At 46.7% G+C, this 24,009-nt stretch overlaps 1 protein-coding gene across 3 annotated transcripts in view; it reads right to left on the minus strand.

Annotated features, from left to right (window-relative positions):
* LOC138503670 (solute carrier family 13 member 1-like) overlaps positions 1–24,009 on the minus strand; it is a 989,022-nt gene that overhangs the window by 359,364 nt on the left and 605,649 nt on the right. For all 3 annotated transcript variants that reach the window (XM_069623570.1, XM_069623569.1, XM_069623568.1), the window contains one exon: positions 16,393–16,541. In XM_069623570.1, the coding sequence (XP_069479671.1) occupies positions 16,393–16,541 (149 nt within the window). The remainder of the gene's footprint in view (positions 1–16,392; positions 16,542–24,009) is intronic.

A 24,009-nucleotide genomic window follows, 5' to 3' on the forward strand; every position in this document is an offset into this window, starting at 1 on the left:
ACATAACCCGATTCAAGTAATTGGCCAAGGAAGCGGACTATTCTTCTGAAGCAAGTTTTACTCTTTTCAGAAGAGGATTGAATGTGGAGATCAAAGATGAGTTGGCCAGAGTGGCCCGCCCACGCTCATTCCAGACTCTTATGGACCTTGCCATGCAAATAGATTTTTGTATCCAGGAAAGGAAGGCAGAGAAGAAAAGATCCAAAGCAAACCCCCCGAAGGTATCCTTTGAGATAACATCCAAAACTGACACAACCCCAGGGTCAGTTACTGAACCAGAACCCATGCAGATAGGAGCCTTCTGTGGATCCATATCCCCGCAAGAGAGGATGAGAAGGATTCATACGGGGTTATGCATGTATTGTGCCTCGGATAAACACGAAACGCCAGCTCCCGATCCTAGATGGAGCAAGGCTTCGGGAGAGAGATGTTTGCTCCACATCCATTCCATCCTTGAACTCTCCTCCTGGACAGAACAACCTAGTGATTCTACAGGCCTTCCTATCGCCATCCAAGAATAAGACCTACTCCATTTTGGCCTTGGTAGACTGCAGAGCTATGGGAATATTCATTGATCAAGATTGGGTTTTTAGTCACCACATTCCATATGAGACACGAAGCATCATGCAACCGGTGGAAGCGATCGATGGAAGACCCCTCACTTCAGGACCCATAAGCCTGCAGACCAAAGAGATCCAGCTTTCAATAAACCATCACCAAGAGCTGATCAGATTTGACATCATTAAATCGGCTCATTACCCCATGGTACTGGGTATGCCCTGGCTACAGAAACATAATTCTTATATAAACTGGGCAGCAGGATCCTTATTTCTCGGCTCTGAGTTTTGTATGTCTCACTGTCTATCCCTGGATTCCTCCTTGACACCTTCCAAAGAACCTTCAATAGACTAGCAAGAACCACTCATGGTTTCCAATGTTACACACGTCCCAAAGGCCTATCACGGTTATGCTGACGTGTTTTCAACTGCCATAGTTCAGGCTCTCCCCACACACAGACCTGAAGACTGCGCCATAGACACAGAGCCTTCAGCAGTGATTCCCTTTGGGAGGATGTTCATCCTATCCGAACCGGAAAAAAAGGCCCTCCGAGAATACTTGGATACCAACCTTGAAAACGGCACAATAAGACCCTCGAAATCCCCAGCCGGAGCCTCGTTGTCCTTTGTTCCCAAGAGGGACACCAAGGAACTTAGACCTTGCCTCGATTATCTTGGATTAAATCAATGCACCCTCAAGGACCGTTATCCCTTACCCTTGATCTCGGATATCCTGGAAGCAGTGAGAGGAGCCGTAATATTCACGAAACTGGATCTCAGGGGTGCCTATCATCTGATTCGTATCAAGGAAGGAGACAAATGGAAAACAGCCTTTAGAACACCCTTTGGTCACTTCGAATATCTGGTCATGCCCTTTGGACTTGCTAATGCCCCCGCAGTCTTTCAACGTTTCATGGATAGGGTGGTCTCTGACATGCTGTTCCTCTTTGTCATAGTCTACCTGGACGATATCTTGATCTACTCCAAGGACCTTCTAAAGCATGAAGAGCATGTGAAGGCAGTCTTACAACGACTACGTGAACACAGACTCCTAGCTAAACCCGGGAAATGCCTGTTTCAGGTTACTTCTGTTCATTACCTAGGTTTTGTCCTTAGTCCAGAAGGAATTGGTATGGATCATTCAAAGATAAAGGCCATACTATCTTGGCCGGCTCCCGCTTCCGTGAAACAAGTTCAATCCTTCCTGGGGCTTGCCAATTTCTACCGGAAATTCATACCCACCTTTTCTGAGATTGTTCAACCGATCATTGCTCCCTTGAAGAAAGACACTCCCTTCCTCTGGTCCACTGCTCAAGAAAAGGCATTCCAACGTTTAAAGACTGAGTTTACTCGAGCCCCCATCCAGGCCCAACCTGACATCAATCGGCCATTCTTAGTGGAGACGGATGCCTCCAACTACGACATAGGAACATTATTGAAGCAAGAATTTGAGGACAAATTGGAACACCCCATTGCTTACCTTTCACGACCTCTGACTCCCAGTGAGACACATTATTCCGTCTTAGAAAAGGAACTGTTAGCCATTCGCTGCGCATCTCAATGCTATTGCAAGTAGCGACTAGACGTGTGCTCTGTAGTTCGTGAACTGATACCCTGGTGCCTGGACTTTCTGATTCTATTCCTTACCCCTCTTCCTTCTCCCTTGCTTCCTGGACTCGTGTGCCATGCTTGCACACCTTCTTCATTTCCTGGATCCCCGGAGAATCTGAATCCCGGAACTCTGAATGCACGCTGGAGCCAGAAGAGGCTTGCGCGGGATTATACAAGACAAGGTCCGTGCGTAAGAAGAAACCGCCCAAGAAATCCTGCAAGGATCGCTCTCAGGTGAGAAAGGGGGAATTCCGTGACACATTACTGCTTTCGTACAATTTATTCTTTTATCCACTTCACTGCTTTGATCTACTTTATTCATTCTATTCTGTTTGTCCTTTTTAGTTTACATTAGAGGTTATTAGTTTTTGATTTCTCGCTTGGGTCTTGATGTTGTATTGTTATTTGTTTTATTGTTATTTAAGATCTATTAGTTTGGGTTAGTTGTATTGTTATCGACTTTATTCCTCATGTCCACATTGATCCTCTTGTCCGTAACATTTATTTCGTTCATTTCATTAATTTCATCCACTTTACTGCTCTCGTACAACTTATTCCTTTTATCTATTTCGCAGGTTTGAGCTTTATTTAATTTTTTTTATTTTTTTTATACTCATTCTATTTTGTTTGTCCTTTTTAGCTAAGCAATAGAGGTTATTAGTTTCCGATTTCTCGCTCGGATCATGATGCTGAATTGCAATTTATGATCAAGCATTTGGCAAAGTCATTGTGATCCTGTTATCCAGTTTGAGTTAGTTTGAGTTTGCAGTCGGTTTTAGGGGAAGAGCCAAGTTTTCAGTAATTTGCGGAAAGACATGTGGTCTTCAGTGAGTCGGATGTGGGGTGGCAGTGCGTTCCACAGCGTGGGGGCCAAGGCTGAGAATGATGATCCGCCTAACCTGACTGAGTTTGTTTTTGGTATGACTAGGAGGCCGGCTGAACTTGATCTTAGAGTAAATGCAGGGTGATAGGGTTTTAGTTTGTCTTGAAGATATTGAGGTCCGGTTTTATGCAGTGCTGGGTGAGAAATGCATAAGGTTTTGAAAGTCACCCTTCGGGCAACCGGAAGCCAGTGTAGAGTTTTGAGGGCTGGGGAGATGTGGTCTGTCGGGCCAAGCGCTAGTAGCAGTTTGGCTGCAGCGTTTTGTGCTCTTTGTAGTTTAGTCAGTTGGTATGCGTGGACTCCGAGGTAGAGGGGGTTAGCGTAGTCCAGTCTTGATATAACAATTGATTGGACCGCGGAGAGTCTGTTGGGAAAGGAGAGTTATGGGAAAATGCGTCTAAGAGTTTTAAGGTGGTAGTGGCAGGACTTTGAGACTTTGTTGACTTGGCGCGAGAGTGTTATGTCAGAGTCTAGGGTGCAACCAAGGTTTATTTTACTGAATTAGAGGGGGTCGGTGAGTTGCCCATGGCAGATGGCCAGGGTAGTGGGTGCGGAAGAAGTTTGGTGTTGCCACATACCATGATTTCGGTTTTGGAGGTGTTTAGCCAGAGGTGGTTTGTGGTAATCCAGAGCTCTATGTCGAGGAGGCAGGAATCAAGGTCAGGTCGGCAGTTGGGTTTTGAGTTCAGGAGTTTTAGAATTAGTTGCGTATCATCAGCGTAGTTGTAGCACAGGATTGTGTAAACAAATGATTCGTGGCAGGGTGGTCATGTAGAGGTTGAACAGGAGGGCTGATAGGCATGCAACTTGTGGAACTCCTGTGTCGACTGGTCGGGCTTGGGAGGAATAGGTGGAGAGTAGGGTTATTTGGTTCCTATTTTTGAGGAAGGATGCTATCCATTTGAGAGAGGTTCCACGAATTCCTAGGGAGTGGAGGCGGTCAAGGAGGATGGAGTGGTTAATTGTGTCGAATGCGGCGGATAGGTCAAGAAGGATTAATGCGGCGCATCCCGCAGAGTCTGCAGTGTTTTTAAGGTCATCCCAGATTGAGGTTAGGGTGGTTTCAGTTCTGTCTCAGGCTCTGAAACCTGATTGAGCGTGGTCTAGGAGATTGTTGGCTTTGACAAAGGCATTTAGTTGGGAGTAGGCGGTTCGGTCGATGAGTTTGGCAAGGAACCTTGTGTTTGAGATGGGGCGGTAGTTTTTGGGCTCGAGAGGGTCAAAGGAAGGTTTTTTTATTAGAGGTTTGACGTGAACTGTTTTGAATGGGTCGGGAAAAATTCCTGAGGCAAGGGAGTCATTTATGATGGTTCTTGCGTGTTCTCCTGCGCAGGTAGATTAGATGCAAAAATTTCTTTGAGGGTTGTGGCCGGGCAAGGGTCCAGCGGGGAGCCGGATGGTTTGCGGGCAGAGAGAAGTTTGAGAAATTGGTCAGCTGATATTGGAATAAAGGAGTCGAACATTGGTTGGGTAGTGGTCGCAGGCGGTGGGATGGTCGGTATGGGGGGTGGGTTGCCTGGTGGGTGTAAGAGAACTAGTTTGTTGGTTAGAGCGTTTGTTCTTTCGGGAGCTGTGGTGTAAAAGTGGAGAGAGAGTGAGTCGCACAGCGATTGTGAGGGAGTCGGGCGGTGGTGGTGCATGATGGTTTGGTGAATTCAGTGATGATTTTGTGAAGTTCTTTGCTGGGGTTTTTACAGTTTAGGATTCAGGAGTTGTAATGGGCTTTTTTTGCTTTTCGGATTTCGGCATTGTACTGATCAAGGTACCGGGCCAAGGTGGATCTGCTCATGGAAGTTGTGTCTTTCCGCCATTTGCGTTGTAGGTATTTATATAGTTGTTTACTGGTCTTTAATTCAGGTGTGAACCATCTAGGAAAGAGGACACGGCGGGCTGATGGTTTGCAAGAGGGTGTGAGTCTCATTAGTGAGGTGTTGAGTCATGAGTCAAAGGCGTTGGGGGATAGTTGATTATTGAGTAGCCAGGTAGGCGGGGGAGACTGGAGGAGTGCATCGGTTAGGTCAGGAAGGATCATTAGTTTCTTCCAGCATTTGCGTAGATTCGGAGGTTCAGGTTCGGGTACGGGAAGCGGGTTGGGTGAGCGATTGGCGAAAGAAACAATGAAGTGATCGGACCAGATGATAGGAGTGGGGGGGTTTAGCTGTATCCGGTTGTGGGAGCTGAAGATGGCATCAAGAGTGTGTCCTTTATAGTGAGTCGGGCCGTTTATGTGTGGTTGGAGGTTAATCGCGTCTGCAGATAGATAAACTGTGTGGGTGCATGGAAGAGGCAGAGCAGAGTATTGGGACGACTGAAGATAACGTCACATCTCTGCAGCGCGAGGTGGCCAGTCTGCAGCAAATGGTTAAAAAATTGCAGCCAAGAACGAGGACTTAGAGGGAGGAATAATATTCGTGCCATGGGGGTCACAGAGTCTACACATATAGATAGATAATATGGAAAAATGTGTTGAGCAGCTTCTGCTTGACGTGCTGGACAACCCTCTGCTGTCTGGAATGTACATGGTGGCATCGCTCACTGGCGTCCTATAATTGCCAGGATATTTTGTTACCAGGATAGAGATGCCATATTGCGAGCAGCGCGAGAGAAAAAGGAGCTCCGGTTGGGGAGTTCTATCATACGGCTATTTCCAGACTTTAGCCCGGCGGTCCAAGATCAGAGAAAAACATTCCAATCTGTGAAGAATATCCTGCGGAGTAAGGGCATAAAATATTCTATGATTTATCCGGCTAAGCCCTGCGTGCAGCACAATGGCTCAAAGTTCTTTACTACTCCGGAGGCAGCGGAACAATATGCCAGAAATTTGCCGGAACCAGGTGGGTCGCCGCGGCACGCACCCTGACCCAACAAAGATATCCTCTATAATGGACAACGAGGTTTCTGGGTGGGCGGTCGATTATATTCTGCTTATTGGGAGCTGGAACAAAGGAAGGCAAATTGTGTTTTTTTTGCTCGTTGGCTGTTGTCACAAGGAACGATGGGGCTGTCCTCAGACCCCCACATGCTGCAGACACTGTAGTGCAGTTTCATTAAGGTTGATAGGGTTGGGAGGGTTGGGGGGGAGGGATGGGTGCCGGTAGGTTATGGTTTCTGGCGTGGGTGGGTCAGGGGAGGGGGGGGGATCCTAGCCACAGTTTCATTACTCTGAGAAAGTGTGGGCAGTTATGCTAGCATGAGTTACAGCACAATTGATAAGACCTTCTTGCGCAACTAGAGTCCTGGGAGCACTGGGGTCTCTAAATTACGGCTCGCCTGGAGGTTTCATGTGAGGTTGAGCACCAATTGGGTAGCAGTTATCTGCCATGGCGACAGGCGGTAGGCAGGGTGAGCCCCTCACAGTGATGACTTGGAATGTGCGGGACTTGCCACCCATAGGAGGACCCGTATGATAGCAAATTTTAGTAAAGCCCACAGGGTTAACATCCTATGTTTGCAAGAAACACCCTTATCTCGAACCGCCCCGCTTCCCCGGCTACCTGGATGGGGAATACATAGATACTGCTCGTCTTACTCTACACACTCCAGAGGGGTTACTATATACATACATGGTTCATTGCAATTCAGGCTGCATGAGGTGGTAGGAGACGCTGAGGGCCAATACATCATTTTGGCGGGGGAGATGTGTGGCTCGAAATATCTCCTCATAAATGTCTATGCCCCTAATACAGACTCACCTGACTTTTTACCAATGTTCCCAGGATATACACAAGTTCCCGTCCTATGAGATAATTTGGGTTGGTGACTTTAACTTAGCTCTCACCTTGGAGATGGACAGATCTGCAACATCGCAGCAGGTACTTCCTCAAGCGGCGAAGGCGTGGTCCGAAATCTCCTCCTATCATGATCTTTGGGATGTGTGGCGAGGTGAACACCCGACGGCTAGAGAATTCACCTTTTATTCTGGGGTACATCATAGTTCATCGAGAATTGAGTTTATTATGGTATCTAGTTCCCTTGCCAGATCGGTCATAGCGACCTCTATACTTCCCCGTACTCTTTTTGACCATTCCCCTGTATAGGCTCAATTTAGACCCCCGATCTGTCCACAAAGGCAGCTTAGGTGGCGATTTAGAGCCATGGCTCTGTAAGATGTAGCATTCAGGGAGGAAATAAGTCAAGATATCGATACCTACTTTCAAGCCAATGAGAGCTCGGTCCCTGACCAGAGCACAATATGGGAGGCCTTTAAGGTTTATATAAGGGGTTGCTGTATATCCAAAGAGGGAGGGGTGTTAAAATCTATCCGTCGGTCCATGGTGAGGGTGGGAGATAATATTCGAGAGCTAGAGAATGAACAGGGAAGGGTAGACTCTCCCGAAATCCAGAGTAGACTGAGGGAGCATAGGGAGGAGTTCAAACAGCTGGCAGCCAGCGAAGAACGGTTCCTCTGTGACCCGATCGCGGCGAGGAGGTATGGGGAGGGGCACCGACCCAGCACAACGTTGGCTTGGGCTATAAAACAGGAACACAAACATACTCCCATCATGGAAATCACGGGGAGGGATGGGAATACTGTTAAAGATCTGGTCAGAATAAATGAGGAGTTTAGAGACTATTACTCACGGCTATGTAAATCACGAGACATGACGGGACACAGTACCATTATGCAATATCTGGATGAAATTGCGCTTGGGTGGCTGGATCGAGAGCAGGGTTTGGCCCTAAATGACCCAATCACGGAAGAGGAAATTCATAATGCGATCCAGGCTCTCCCAAGTGGTAAGGCCCCGGGGCTGGATGGGATAACGGCCGAGTTTTATAAAACATATGTAAAATCTCTAGTACCCCAATTAATCTGAGTATATGAGGAGGCCATGGCTAAGGATGTACTTCCTGAAACTACTAGGTCGGCATTAGTGACAGTCTTTCCCCAACCTGGTAAGGACCCCCGACACCTGGCGTCTTATAGACTGTTGTCATTAATTAATACTGATAATAAAATATTGGCCAGGATCCTGACTGATCGACTGATCCCGCACATGCCAGCATTGGTCCTACCGGACCAGACGGGCTTCATCCAGGGTCGATCTACGCAACATAATTTGCAACAATTGTTCCACCTTATGAATAACATGAACCCTGAGGTCCCTATAGCTATAGCGGCACTCGACGCGGAAAATGCCTTTGATTCTATCGAGTGGCCTTTCCTTTTTGAAGTGCTGCGACGGTCTGGGTTTGGCCTTGTATATATTAGTTGGGTTAAGCTGCTCTATACAGCTCCTCGGGCGGCCATTTATACGAATCGGGGGATCTCAGAATTCATACACCCCACTCGGGGTACGAGGCAGGGCTGCCCCTTTTCCCCTGCTCTGTTCGCCTTGGCTATGGAGCCACTGGCATGTCATATCCGGGAGATGCACATCCACCGGGGGGTCTGGGTGAATGCTTCGCGTACGATTATATCGCTGTACGCGGACGATATTTTACTATATGTTAAACCTCCCAGAACGAATTTGGCTCTGCTGACCCAGGAGGTGATCAGATTCGGGGAACTGTCCGGGCTGCAGATAAATTGGAATAAATCTGAGGTTCTCCCGTTAACCCCGGGGGTGCGACGGGAAGATGTGGGTGAGGAGTTTCAGTGGTGTCCACAAGGGCTGCGTTAGCTGGCGATTGAGGTATCCACACAGGCAGGAGCACTGTATAAGGATAACTATATGAAGGTTTTGGAGGGCTTGTAACAGAGGGTGGAGTCATGGGTTCGGCTCCCGATCTCACAGGCGGCTCGTGTGGCCCTGGCCAAAATGGTCATACTCCCCAAGATGCTTTTACATTTTTAATAATGTACCAATATGGCCCCCGACCGGGTACTGGACCAGCGTTAAGAAGATGGTTAAACTGGTATGGGCTGGTAGGCAACCCCGCATAGCGTACGACACGTTAACCTCCAAATACGAACATGGCGGACTGGAATTCCCGGATATGCAGCTATATTACTTAGCGGCTCAGCTGCAATACATTGCGGGCTGAGGCTTGCCACTCCCCAATCTTCTGCATATAAAAGCAGCCAGGGCGGTTTCATATCCGAACAATTTATTGGGTCTGCTTTGGGGGGATAGGGGCCCGAACCCGAGAGATGAGGTCCATCCATCTCTTGTGTCCTGTAAGGCTTGGGGGCAGTTAGCCCGAATATTATCATGTTCCCCGGACTATCATCCAGAACTACCGGTATATGATGTAATAGGCATCCCACTCTCCCACGAGCAATCATTCAAGGAACATTTCCAAAGGCTGGGGATACAGAAATTGGGGGATTTGGTAACAGATGGCAGATTCAAACAATGGGATGACATGCGATCACAGGGAGAACACAATGCTGTGACCCTGTTGCACTATTACAGATTTAGAGGGATACTTAGGGCGAAATGGCCGAATTTCCTGGTGGCCCCTGATGTGCATGAAACCCAACGCTATTTGCTACAACCGATAACAAATTGCAAACTAGTGGCCACTATTTATGCTATGATTAGAAGCGGGAAGGGAATACAGAGGCAGAGATTCAGGGTTCTGTGGGAAGCCTCCTTAGAATTGACATTGAGCCAAGCACAGTGGAAACTGGTTTGTATGCAAACAAGGAAGATTTCGTTTAACGCTAGATATAGGCTAGTCCATTACAAATTCCTGCATCAGGCCTACTATACCCCACAAACACTTAGTAAATACTTACCGGAGAAAGTGCTAGCTTGCAAAAGGTGTAGTAAGGAGTTGGCAGACTTACCACATGGCATGGGACTGCCCGCACGTTAGATCTTATTGGGAAACTGTTGAGGGAACAATGAAGGAGATGCTTTCCACCATGTGTACATTCTCACAAGCATTGTGGCTTTTGGCATTAATTGAAAGTGGAACCGAGAACAAACTGTTGGGCATGGCGTCGGCTGTTGCCAGGTACATGATAGCCAGGTCATGGGGCAAGCGCAGCCCTCCAACGTTCATAGCCTGGTTTGAGCATATGAAACTGTGTGAACTTAGGGAAACCAGATATGCGGCAACGCTCCCTGCTAATAGTCAACCATGGAACTGTTGGCCCCCATTTCGCCGATATGTTCTTCAGTTGGAAGGGACTGTGAAAGGTGGTGAATGATGGGGCTCATGATGGACGGGGCAAGAGCGAGGACGCTATAAAAAGGCACGATGGGAGGTGGAAGATGCTGGGCTTCTGTATCTGATTTTCGCTATACTATTACGTTTGAGCTGTGCTGATGACAGGGGAGGGAGTAGTGGCTGGGGGGGAGGGGTGTTCATTCGGCTTGTTGTTGTTTGAGTGTTAAAATGCAATAAAGATTTTTTTTTTTTTTAAGTATCATGGGAAAAACAACGGCAAATATTGAATACCGAACTAAAGAGAAGACATGGGTCCTCATTTCAAGTTTGCCGGTCCGGAAACTACGGTACCGGTAAGCTTGCCAGTACCGTAGTTACCGGACCGGCAAACTACCAGTTCTGCTTGCGGGTGCCTTTTTTTCGCCGCCAGGTCGAATCGGCACCCGCAAGCAGAGCATGTCAGATGCACCGGCACCATTCTGAATGGTGCCGGTGCATCCGGCCTCCCCAATTCCCATTGAGTCCTATGGTGCTCAACTGGGAATGGGGAGCATTTTTTTACCTGCGCCCGGGAATGGGCAAATACCGGGTCCGGTGGGGCCGTAATGACCCGGTAATTGCCCATTCCCGGGCGCCGATAAAATTCACAAGTTCAGCGGCAGTCTGCCGGTTTTACTGGCAAGGCTACCGCCGAACTTGTAATGAGGCTCATGGAAAGCATATGAAATTGTAGCACAAGTGGAAAATGAATATGTGCTATAGTGAAAGGAATTAAATGTGTTACAAGCATTAAGGAACCAAAGTGAAAGATGTTATGAACATTTATGAACTGAATGAAAGGCCAATGGAAAAGACAGGTTGTTGAACTCAGAGGGGCAAGCTGAATGCAAGTTGCGGCAAAGCCAAATGACTGCCAATACACAAATGGTGATTAACCTCAACAGATGTTGAGTGGTGACACTGGTGCTAGGTGGAAAACCAGTGTTAATCAAGACCTAAAGAGCATTACAAAGTGCCATGGGTAATCGGTTGCGTGGCCTGTAATGCGTGGCCCGTGTGGTCCGACAACTGCGCCTAGACCAAGTAGCCCAATCTGAGAAAGAGCCAAGGAGAGCCCAAAGACAAAGGCTGTGTATGCTGAAGTGAAAGAGAACATTTGTGTTGGTACAAGTCATAAGAAGTATAAGATGGAACTGTGCATTATTGGTGAAACCCAAGAGACTGGAACCATTTGGAACTGTGTTAATCTTGGGGAATGGAAACCTTAGATATCCTGGAACTGTGGTGAACTTGGCGAAAGAGACCCCCGTTGTATTTTTGGAATTGTGTTACACTTGGGGAAGGGAACCCCGAGTCCTGTTTCTTTGTGGAACTATTTTGAACTTGGGGAAAGGGAAGCTGAACCGAGCCTGAGCTAGAAGAAGCTCAGAACTTTATTTTGAACACTGTTTCTATTGGTGCTGCCATCACTACACATTGTATGGCTTTAGTTGTGAGGGCTAGTAAAGGTTTTTGGACACAGACAGACTTAAATTGAAGGTACTGACACTGACGATCCTTAGTTTCTTTAGGTAGGGAAATCCCACCTTAGCATAGGACAAATTAGGCCTTAATCCATCCTGACATTTACAATAAAGTTATTTTTGTTATGAAAGCAAACTGATGTCTGTGTCTTGCTTCATGATGCCTTCACAGTGGGTTAAGCATTCTTGTCAGGCTGGGAGTAACTAGAGATGCTTGAATGCGTCCCTGTACAGAAGGGGAATAAATTAGGTCATAAATGTGTTGTCCCTTAGAATGTCACCCACAAAGTCTGTATCTTGTTGTGTGTCCTGCGTATCGATTTTTAAGTGCTGGGCAGCTTTAATGAATAGTTCATTGTACTGCAGTTGGTTATCAATAGGGGAGTCAGAGATAGGGTGATCCTGGTCACGGCATTATATATATATATGCCTGGATCATTATCATCATAGAAGTGATCCTGGTTATACTGATTATGTTGCAAGATTATGGTCACCTTTATGGGAAGGGTCAACAATGTACAGGTCGTCTGAGGTGTGCTGACTGTGACTAGCAAAGGGTTGATATGTGGAAGTGCTAGATTGTGAGCTGTATAGTCTTCTGGATGCCTGTCCAAAAAAAACAACAAAAAAAAAGAAATTCTCTTCATCACGTCTCAAACTTTTCAGTGGTCCACTCTGTGGATCCTGGAAAGGGGTCTGGCCCTGAGGGAGATGGTTCTGGGTGAGAAGCCTGTTTTTCGTGTGTTAAGAGGGTGTATAATGTTTTTCTTTTTCTGTTATTGGGGGTGTTGAAATATTTGCAGATTTCGATGTTTTATCCTTAAGAGTTTTGGGGACATGTTTTTGTATTAACTATTGCATTTTTCGACAGGCCAAAAGTGTGCGTCAAAGATTTCTGTTTCGACGTATGATGTTAGGCATTTGAAAGAAAGGTGTCGTATGGTGATAGCGACCACGAGGACCCAGAGGACAGTGGCCGTTTTGATTTTTCTTTCTCCCTCGACATCGCGCGGCCATGTTTTTCCAACAGTGTGGTCGGTGTATGGCTTGGGGTTGTATGCTTAGTATGTTTATCTTTATTTGTGCTTTTGCCGCTGGACGTCATCTCCATTAGAGGTCCGCCGGCCTGCTTATCAGAGTTGGGGGCCAGCACATGGGGATCCGTGGAACCCGGATCGTTCTCTGCATCACTGTGTTGGTCGTAGCTGCCTTCATTGGATTCGCCTGCAACGTCGATGATGTCTCAGCCTGCATGATATGGGTGGCCCAAAGCTTCGTATGGCCATTCTTTAAAGTATTGGGCTTGAAAGGTTTGCACGACTTGCAATGCTTTTCAGCGTGGCCTCACGAAAGACAGTGATTGCACACACAGTGCGTGTTTTTCGAGGGGTACTTACGATTGCAAGAATGACAAAATTTAAAAGGAGTGTTTTCCATCTCTAAATGGAAAGGCAGCATGACGAAAAACGGGAAGTGCAGCCTGCATGACATGGGTGGCCCAAAGCTTCGTATGGCCATCCTTTAAAGTGTTGGGCTTGAAAAGTTTGCACGACTTGCAATGCTTTTCAGCGTGGCCTCACGAAAGACAGTGATTGCACACACAGTGCGTGTTTTTCGAGGGGTACTTACGATTGCAAGAATGACAAAATTTAAAAGGAGTGTTTTCCATCTCTAAATGGAAAGGCAGCATGACGAAAAACGGGAAGTGCTGTGAGGGAAATAGGCATTATCTAAAAGACAAAGAGGAGATGTCCTCTCTCCACTCTCCCTACTGTGATGGGCTGAAGCCAGTGAAGGTCTGTGTGGGACGAAGTCAACTGTCATCGAAAACGAGGATCTCTCTTGCGTGCAGGTAATTGGAGCCGTCTGTCGAGTGTTGGCGAAGGTTGCTTGATAGTGAGAGGCGAATAAAGGATGTAACAGCAATATAATATTAAACTTTGTAATAAAGGCATACAGGCAGGAATCTTTGCAACATGCAACAAACTATGATGGCGGAGAAAAACAATCTGAGGGACCTCGATGAGTGACGGACCATGGGTACAGTAGACGTCACACTAGGGATAGTATTACAAATCCCTTTTTTTAATTTCGAAAACAAGTCATGCAATACTCAGCGACTATCACTAGATATTTGCCGATGCATAGCATGTGATCTAAGCAGATCCACAAGCCTATATATAAGACTTTTTGTCTTTAGGCCTTCACCTCTAGCCAGCAAGACAGACCTAGCTGTAGTCTATCACATCAGGGATCAGGGAAGTTTGGGTTAGGGTGGAGAGAGCCCACAGGAAACTAGAGCGATAGGGAGGCCTTTAGTTGGACCATTCCCTTACAGTTTAATACAAACCCTTAAACTGTCTCTGAGACTTTAGGGGTCATTACAAGTTTGCCGGTCTGGTATTAAAGTGCCAGTAATAAAGTTTACCTCTCTTTTACCGGACGGGTAGCGATGGAGGATTTACCTGGGAGCTGGAGGCAAATCCAACCCCTACTGGCAATAAACAGCCGTCAAAATCCCCCCCATGGAGTCCTACAGGATTTACCGCCGGCACCTGACCTCTTAATATGCCGGTATTACCGGCATGTCAGGCGCCTGTAACATTATTACTGTTTGCCGGTATCCTGGCGGTAATACCGCTAGGATACTGGCAAACTCGTAATGACCCCCAAAGAGGGTGTGTATGTGTTATTGAGGCCTTCTGTGACAGTACATTAACAAAATGTTTAAGAGTTTTCTTTGAGGGTGCTTTTGAAAAATGATGCTAGCTTTCCACATGTTGCCTGCTCCTGCATACCATGACTGGCTTGCACATATTTTCTGTGATCGTAATCGAACCTGCATTGCTGCACAGCTTAAGGGCCCTTCTTATGAAAGAAAATGTTGGCCCCATTTTGTTCTCCCTTGCACCAATGATTAATTCTTCTCTTGACGAATTAGTGGCTAGGGATCCCAGCAACGGTTCACTAGGAGTAATATTAATCACTCAGTTGTAAGCATCACCAGATCCACCGGATTCCAGACATTTATTGTTCATTCATCTCGACTCCATTTTTAATTTTAGCTAAACGTTGGAGAAGGCAACTTGGCCAAAATATTCCAATGAAGTGTATGCTTCCAAATATGTTTAAGGATACAGTGTTAGCTGCTTCCTTCCTATACAGCATTCATCCAATCTAGGTTTTGCCACACCCATACATGACCGTGTCAGGCGCACCCTAATTGGACGAATGCTAATGTCACTCCATTCTTAACACAGCCTCCTCTGGTCACTCCTCCCTCTCCCAGCCCCATATTTGTAAAGAAAAGTGCACACATACGTTAGGTAATGAGGGTTGGTGGACTGGGCTGTTCTCTGTCCATTTGGGCAATAATCCACAGTCCTTTGGGATATTCTGGGCTACTTTTCACCTTAGCGGATGTGGATACCTGTCATTACTATTGCTCAGAGGATGTGAAAAGGGTAAAGTCCTGCAGAGGAGCTGTAGGGTTGGTGAAGGTGTCAATACATGTAATAGGCAGACTGGCCATTCAGCAGAGCAAGCTGTCCTGCAGCGTCAGGGGCTAACGGTTTGGAGCTGCCTTTCTGCATGGCATCATTAACACGTTGCCTTGTAACGGAGCAATTTGCGAAGTGGTTGTGGAGGATTTCTTTTTCTGCGGCATTGCTTCTTAGTAGAGAGAAATTCACAGCAGAGTGTCTGGACGGGAATGTATTTATTTATGAATAAAATACTAATGAAAGTGTAATGTGCTCTTTTTTGGGAATAAGGTGTAAACGTGCAAAGACGTCTGGACTCAGATACATAGTTTCAGAGAATGACGTGCATGTGCACCGTTCTCTCTCAAAATGCGCAGCATTCTTAAATTGATCCATTAAAGATGGATTGGCACATTCAGTCCCGAGTTTTACATTCTGGGACTTGTAGTGTTTTTATATATAATTGTCCCAGGATGCAAATTGAGAAGCAGGAAATGATAGGTTACCTGCACCTGATGTGGGGAGTCTTGGTTGCGCTGGACATGTCATTCCTGTATGATTGCTTTAGGAGTAAAATGGAGCTATTTTTTTTAACTAAACATGCTGCATATTTACTTTGGCTTCAAAGAAAAGACTTCTATGAACCCCCAAAAAATACATGCATCATTATGCAATTACTGTGCAGACTGCCAAAGCAATATTTCAGATAACGTAATGTAGACAGGTAATGCAAGTATGCTGTTCTGCAGCACTAAAGGAATCCTTTCCTGGCATGGAAACGTGGCTTTACTTCATGGAATGTTGATGCCTTCATTTGATATTGGGCAACAACAGCGGGAATAATAGTGTGACTTTGCCATAACATGATTTGCACACTACATTGCTTGCCCCTCCGAACAATGACTTCCCAAATAATACAATGAATAAAAGAAAACCTAAAACTCAGAACACAATATTGGGGGAAAGAGAAATGGGATTGAACAAAGCACTGAAATCCCGAGTGATCAGACTTGCAGCAGTAGAATGAATACCCACTGTCGCTACTCAGAAGGACTTCAAATGCCTTATCCTTTGGCAGTCATAGCGTTAACCATTTGCATTTCATTAAACAAAGAATAGTCTGAGCAGCGACTTTACACAATGATCTGACAAAAAGAAGTGACATTCACTCCAACTTCTGCATGTTTGGAAGAGTCTTTCAAAAGGCATTTGACGTTCACAAAAAAGAGGCGATTGAAGCACAACATAGAGCGTTTGTCATCATGAATACATACGTTTCAAACTGCTCAATGAATATGAGGTTTGTGGAGGTGCCGGTGAGCGTAGACATGCCTCCAACTGTTGAGGAGTATGCAACACCCAGTGAAAACGCCTTGCACATCATGTGGTCCTGTTCAGTCCTGTAGAATCTTCCCCCGGGCCCCTGTGGGGACAAACATGCACACGATGGTGAACATATTCTCAACGCCAAGGTAAAGTGGACTAAGAAGACAAGCGTCACCTGATACCTGCAGTTTTCTTAATGCAATGCATTTCATTTCTATAGCTCCTTACTACAACACATTTGCACAAATGTAAACATATAGTAAGAGTTTTTAAAACTAACAATGTGAGGAAATGCATTGTTGAGAAGGTGAGAGTTAAAGAGTGATTAAAACGGACATGGAAGGAGAGATTAATATGAATGCGAGGAGTGCATTCTATATTATTAAGGTTATGTCCTCATTGCAACTTTGGTGGTATCTCGGTGGTAAATCCGCCGAGATACCACTAAACAGATTTATCGTTACAGCCACTTTGGCGGTATGGCAGTGTTAGTCCCCATTTATATATCGACAGAATTACCGCCAGTGGTAATTCCACCTTAATGGCCGCTTTTTGGCAGTAAAGTGGCCGAATCTACTCCAGTGTTTTGCTGTAGGTTTTTCCTCCACCTTGCCTCCAAACCCATAGTTTGGCGGTGCAGAAATGTGGCGTAATGCAGTGGTAACCACCATTACTTGTGCATTACTACAATTTTTGGCCACACCTCCCCACTCATAATGAGGCCCATGAGGGAGCTGATAGAGGAGACAAACAATGAGAAGGGTGAGCAAGTGACGGAATCCATGGTGGGCTTCAGATAAGGTAGAGTTAAATGCAAATAAATGAATGCTGAACATTAGATGGAAAAGGCATCCAATCCCCGTAGGCCCAGGAATTCGAAACCATTACACGGGGGCTGAAACATTACCAGCACAATAGGAGGAAGAATTGGCTGAAAGGGTGACCGAATGCAAGTGAGCAGATGAACATATGAGGAGCAACAATTAACATCGTTATAGAGTTGATAGCAACATGTACACATGGAGGATGAAATGTGGAGACTCCACAAAGACCGTAGTTGAAAATCAAACCATGTGGTGCAATAAAGGGGCAATGGCCAAAAGGATCCCAATGGGATGGAAAAGATAGCAATTTTTGAGGTCTTTAAACCAACTTACAATGAAGCCCTGCACACTGTGGAGAAATTAGCTGTCTTTGGCAACAATGCAACCAAGTGTCAAAATAGCCGCTGGCAGTTTTAAAAGGGTACCCTTACTTGGGCACACAGCGCTCTTCGTTCGCCCATGTCCACATCTTAAAACAGGCCAGCTGATGGATTGGGAGCCTACACTGTATTTGAGGGTGACCCAAGGTGAAGTTGAGTTCATGCTTTAGCCTTGTACTGAGGCTGATGGACCTGCAGCCCACCTGCCGCCTACATACTTGGCAGAGAATGCATGGCCAACCAGTGAAGGCGGGGTGACCCTGATAATGCGCTACAGACAGCACCACCTACTGACCAATGGGGTACCAGGAGTCATGCCAAAGCCAATGAGGGGGTGGTTCTTGAAGACCAGGCGCAGATTATGCTCCTGGGCGTTAGTAGAAAGTCCCCCATCGGTGACTTTGGTGAAGCCCCTGAACGCTTTGCATTCATTCTGTGATGCCCCGCCCATGTATCCTCAATGAGCCCCATCCAGGTCCCTCTGGGGACGCATGTCTGTAATGTGTGTGCCTGGTTGGGGACCCTATTGTTCCCAGGATGGAGGCTAACACCAATGTTCCCCTGAATCTGCCCGGGAGAGCAACCTTACCCAAGCGTTGTGCGTAGGTTCTGGTTGGCGACACAGCACCTTTTAGTTAGCAGCAGCGCAATGTGCGCAATCTGTACTCGAGAACCACTGGAGGAAATCTCAGCAGGGCCGATGATCTCTGCAGCTATTGCCCTTCCTAAGAGATTAGGACAGCCGAAATTTCACGTGTGGGTCAGGGTCGAATACCACACAGGGCTGACTGAACAGTGGCTAAGTGATCCAGCAGGCCTCCTTACTTACTCCATGTAGACTTTGCTCAGGGGGTTGTGCTCCGGTCCCCACAACCCATTCACCTACAGCTAAGTACTGACTTCTGGACTTAAACCTGCATGCAACAGTAGTCTGTGAAGTAACTGAAATCACAAACTGTGAAAGAAACTAACAAACGGCCTCATCACGAGTTGGGCGCTAGCCCTTAAATGGGGCAGTAACGGTATTAGCACCATCTTTAAAGGCTGGCCCTATCACGAGTTGGGCGCTAAATGGGCTGTTTTACGTGCAGCTTTTTTCTGGAGGTGAAAATCCCAGTTAGCGCCCTGTTTTCGGCATAATTACCGCCGGCTGTATTAATGCCCGGTATTTCCACCAACAATGCCCAATTGGGAATGGGGATTTACCGCTAACGCCGGACAAGTTGGCGCAGACGCTATTACAGTTGGGCGGTATTACAGCCGGGATACCACCCAATTCGTGATGAGGCCCAAAGAGTGCAATACAGTATGAGAGATGTCAACGTGAGTCAGTTGAGAGTGTGGCAGTCCAAAGATGTTAATCACACAATCAAGCATGTTTTCATGAATTGTCACAAGGCAGGAATATTTCGGCGAATGGCATATGATGACAATACCTGCAAAAGGTGTGATAACCTGGGCATGTGACGACAGAACCCAACATATAAGCAGATATACTGCCCAATGGGTATATGTATCCCCAGTCAGTGCCAACGGGCATGCTGCAGCTATATTCTGCCAGTAGAGTGTGCAGTGGTACATAGCTCGAGTCATGGCTGCAGGCAATATCCCACATACAGTAGCAAAAATGCATGATGAAGTTTAACCCTCTATCAGTGCTGTGGGCAGGGCTCCCCATGCTCAGGGAATTGCAGGCTGTTCCTCATGTGCAGGGCATGCTTTGTGGGTAAAATAGGCAGACCACATACCCCACTGAGTGTATGCAAAGGGCATGTATGTTGCGCTTGTCTTTGCTCTGCATACCCCTGTTCTTGTTCCCTCTGCTGTCGTCCTATTGGAAGACCGTATGGGCTTCCCGGGTGGGGGTTACCGTATTGTTCCATCTCTTGAAATCCGTTGTTCGGTCTACTCCTGCACTCTCGAGAAAAGTGTCCCCACCTCCCGCAGTTCCAACAACTTCCATGCGCACCTCTGGGACCTTGCCATCCATTACCTCTGTTTCCCCCGTACCCTTGTCCACCCCCTCTGCGACCCCTGTACCCACCTCGTCCCCCTCGAGGGGCCCAATCTTGCCACTGCGGACCTCCGTTCTGCTCCTGCTCGTTCCACTGTGGTTGCCCTGCTCCTGCCCAATTCGTTGCCATCCTCCCCTGTATTGCTACCAGCCCCTCCTCCTCCTCTTCTCCCTCCCTGCTGTGTGGGAGCGCGGCTACTGCTGCAGCGACCTTCACCAGTTTTGTTTGTACTAACTTTGCCTCGTCTGCCAATCTTTTTGCGCTATTTCCTTTTCTCTCTCCTTTATCCTTTTACAGTGGTGCACTATTATGCTCTGTATTTCGGGCCACCCTTTCGCTTCAATACCTGCAATTTTGTCAAGTGCTTTTTGTACCTCTTTAGGGAGCCATCTCTTTATTATGAAGTAAAATAATGAGGTTGACTGATACCAGGGCGTGCCCGTTTCCGCTCTCCACATCTCCTGGACCCGAAAAATGTAATCCATAGCATCTTCTCCATCATTCATCGTACATTGCATCACTGACTGCAAATCTGGGGTGTCTGGAAATGTTTCTCTTAATGCGTCCCACACCCTTGCACGTACTGTGTTAAAAGAGGCACCATCATGGCGATCGCAGTCTAACGTTACCCCCGGGAAGCCAGCCTTTACCCATACTCTGTCAGCTTGATCCCCAACTGCCGATACTAGCAGACTTTTCACATCACCTATTGCTAGTGGTACCCCGGCTGTGTGTTTCTCAAATGCATATATCCACTTGCTTGCCCCTCCTGATAGCGGTGGTAATAGCTTTAACAAATTGGCCTTGTCCATCTGAGCCCAGGGTATGTAATTCGGCCTCCCTCCTCCCCTGTGTATTAGTGGGAGTTGTAACTTCCCCTTTGTTGCCTTGCCTGTACTCACCTTTATTCCTTTCTTTCCTAGTGGCGCCATTTTCCCCAACCTATTCCTTAGCCGTCCTGTCCATTCTTCTTCCATTGTTCTTCCCGAACATGCACCATCCATCCCCTCATTTCCTCCTCCCATCGCCATACTTAATCTTTCACCTTCCTCTGAGTCCTCTTCTATATCGCACAATAGTTCCTCTCTACCTCCTGTGGCCATTATCTCATCGTCAGTATGCCCCTCCCTTTACTCTAGTTCAATTATTCGAGTTGGTTCTTCTTGTATTCTGAACAGTATCTCCCCCTTCTTCCACCCTTCCTCAATTGTTTTATCATGACCCTGTGTTCTTGTTGTCAGCTCTGACCAAGCAGCGTTAGCCCCACTCTCTTCACATATGCTTTTTATCCTCGAGAGCTCATCTTTTGCTACGAAGAGCCTAGACTCTAAGTCTTCTGTTAGTTTCTCTATATTTACTGTGGGTGTACTTACCTGGTCGCGCTCCCTATGGCTCTCATACGGTGGGGGTGCCGTTGGCCCTCGAGTCATAGTGACTGTTGTTGGGGGCACATATGTGGGGTCACTGTATCCTTCTGCGGGCACTGGCTTATTTAATATTGGGTACAATCTAGTTACCTCTACTGCTGGTCCCCCTTCTTGCAACACCTTGTCGTCTTCAGGTATCAGCAATGGATTATCAGTGGTAGATGGCAAATCAGTACCTAGCTCTCTTTTTATGGGAGGGGGCACTTCTTCAAACAATCTCCATAGATCTAATATTTCTCTCCTGTTATGTAACTGCTTCCCCTTGTATTTTATACAAATGCATGTTGCTACCAAATCCAGGACACTCTTGTCAAACGATTCTCCTTCTGGCCATATTTGGGGTAACCCTTCCCCCTTTAGTTCTGTAATCCACTGATCGTGATATTTCTTAATACGTTCAGCATACCCAGGTAGATTCTTACAAATATGGGCCAGGGGTGTTTCTGCCCCCATGGTGTGTAGTTGCCCTATATATCACTAGATATATCTATATATGTATATATCTCTGCGTGTAGGGACCTGTGTGTTTCCGCCACCTGGGCAATATGGGAGTGGGTGTGCACAGCTTATACTCTGTATAATTTAGGGGGCACATACAAAAGCAAACCACCTTTTGTACACTACTGATATCTTCAGCACACTTACTCAAAAAAAATAGTCAGTTTACTGCATCGGGCTCATCCCCGTAAAAATGTCTTCTGGTCACACTACCATGACCACACCATAATTATGCACGTTTTACCATTTTTACATATTCATCTTGACAAAATATGTTCTGACACACATGATGCATACACACCAATACGCAACACTCTATTCACAGTTCAACTCGTAATCCTTTTCCGCCATCCCTAGTTGTCTCTTTCTTTCTTAATCTGATATAAACTCGTCTTTTTACTTAGGTTATCTTCTTTTTTTTTTCAGTACTAACCCTGTTTTTTCCCCATAAACCCAGAGAGAAGAATAGAAAGAATAGCAGTTACTAATGTATTCACTGTGTCTCCCTTTTTTACCAGACACCTTTATCTTATTTTTCACTTCTTCATATATTCCCAGTACTAGTCAAGATAGCACTATGCGGTGCCGCCTTCTACCCCCTTTCGGAGCTAGGTTCCAATCTCTTTATCTCTTTTCACCTCTTGATCCTAATGGCCATATGCAAAGAAAAAGTAAAGAAAGTCTAGAGTGGTTCTTAGTATTCCCAAAGTGTCCCTTTTTAAATGACCTCGTTCCCTGTCCTGTTTTCCTCCCCTGCTCCCTTTATGGTCGCTCGCATTTAATACTCACGTGCCCGTCTTGAACCGAGAGTCTCCGAACTGGGTCCGTCCAGGCAGCTCTGCCGCACGCTCAACGGTCAGCCCCGGCTCCGGCGAGCGGTACTCAAAGGGGATTTTTCAACCGGGATCCCGTACCCTCTCTCTGTTGAGTGTGCACTTCTAAGCGTACCGGTCGCTGTTGGCGGGCAGTTTACCGGAGCCGGCGCACCGTGCGTATCCCTTTTCGACCAGAGATTTTCGTGCCAAAGGGGACGGTAGGGATATATTTAAGAAAAAATAATCACGTCGGGGTCACCACTGAAGGGGAGCGTCCCCAGATAGCACGATCCTCCCCACAATGAGAGACAATAATGGACTCCCCCAAGATGGGAATAAGGCTAAGACAAAGTGCGGGTGAGCTTAATGGGAGTTTATATAAGTCAAAAATAGGGCATGCAAAGGACTCTGCAAACTCCGAGAGCGCTCTCTCTGACACTAGCAAAGACAGGCGTATATATTTACAAAACGCGTCATAAGTACCTACACACTATAGGGGGCACATGTTCGTGGGGATTGGGTGGCGACGACTAACTATAGGTGCAGCTGTGATGTGGTGCGCCGTGGTTGGTGGACGTCACTGGTTGCCAACGTGGGCCGGGCAGGTCAGCTGGGCTCATCCGGGCGGTGCTGTTGTGCCAGGCGTGGCCACTGTCATTGAGGAACGTCTTCCTTGGCTTTCTGCCCTAAGGGCCACGCACACCCCATTCATTCGATACTGCAATATTATTTTTCCCTGTAAATCTTACAATAGGTTATTCTACAGGTTAATACAACACAGGAGGAATGCACCTAGAGTGGGGTCCTTTGGTGATACATCAATACATGGTTACCATTATCCTGTTGGCCGGGTATCTTAGGTCACGAGGTTGGGTCTCAGGGCAAGGGGTGAGCTGTACAAGTTTTCGTGTCTCGTTAGAAGTCATTATGAATGGGTTCCTACAGTGTTGCTATAATATTGGGTGTCTTAATTTTACAGGGGCCATTAACCTGGGGTGAGCTGGTGGGTCATGGAGCCTAAGAAAGGGCACCTTTTGGCCTGCGTTTATGGCCGGGGTTTACTGCTGGGTTGTAAATAATTCAGGTGGCTGGTCGTGGCCATGGGAGCTGCGGGGGAACGTGAATGCTTGCAGCGGCTCCAGCAAATTGGGGGAGGTGAGGCAGAGCAGCCGGGGCTTCTGCCTTTCATCTGGCAGGCTTTACTGGGGAGGGAGGGGAAGTGGCCTTGGATATGCCCACAATGGTATTTTCCTCGTGTGTTTGCAGGTTATACAAAAAGACATAATAATTCATATACTGTACAATACTCATTGAACTTTTTCTTCAAAGCTTACATGTCTACATTGTTAGCGCCTTTACATGGCCATTTCAAATGTGTTTCCTATACCAATGTTGCTATTGATAACTATATGTTAAGTATTTAACAACCACAACATTTTGTTACACTCTATACATACACGATAAGCGAGGTAGTATTAAGGTTGGTGGAGCACACAGGAACAACTGGCCAATGAGACTGATGGCAGTGACACATGGTGAGCTTGAACATTCGAATACATTCTATGCGCTTTCTTACACAATTTACATGAGCTCCCAATGCGCTTGC

Source organism: Ambystoma mexicanum, chromosome 11, assembly GCF_040938575.1.
Source record: "Ambystoma mexicanum isolate Mex_15411 chromosome 11, UKY_AmexF1_1, whole genome shotgun sequence".
In the NCBI taxonomy this organism is placed as follows: Eukaryota; Metazoa; Chordata; class Amphibia; order Caudata; family Ambystomatidae; genus Ambystoma; species Ambystoma mexicanum.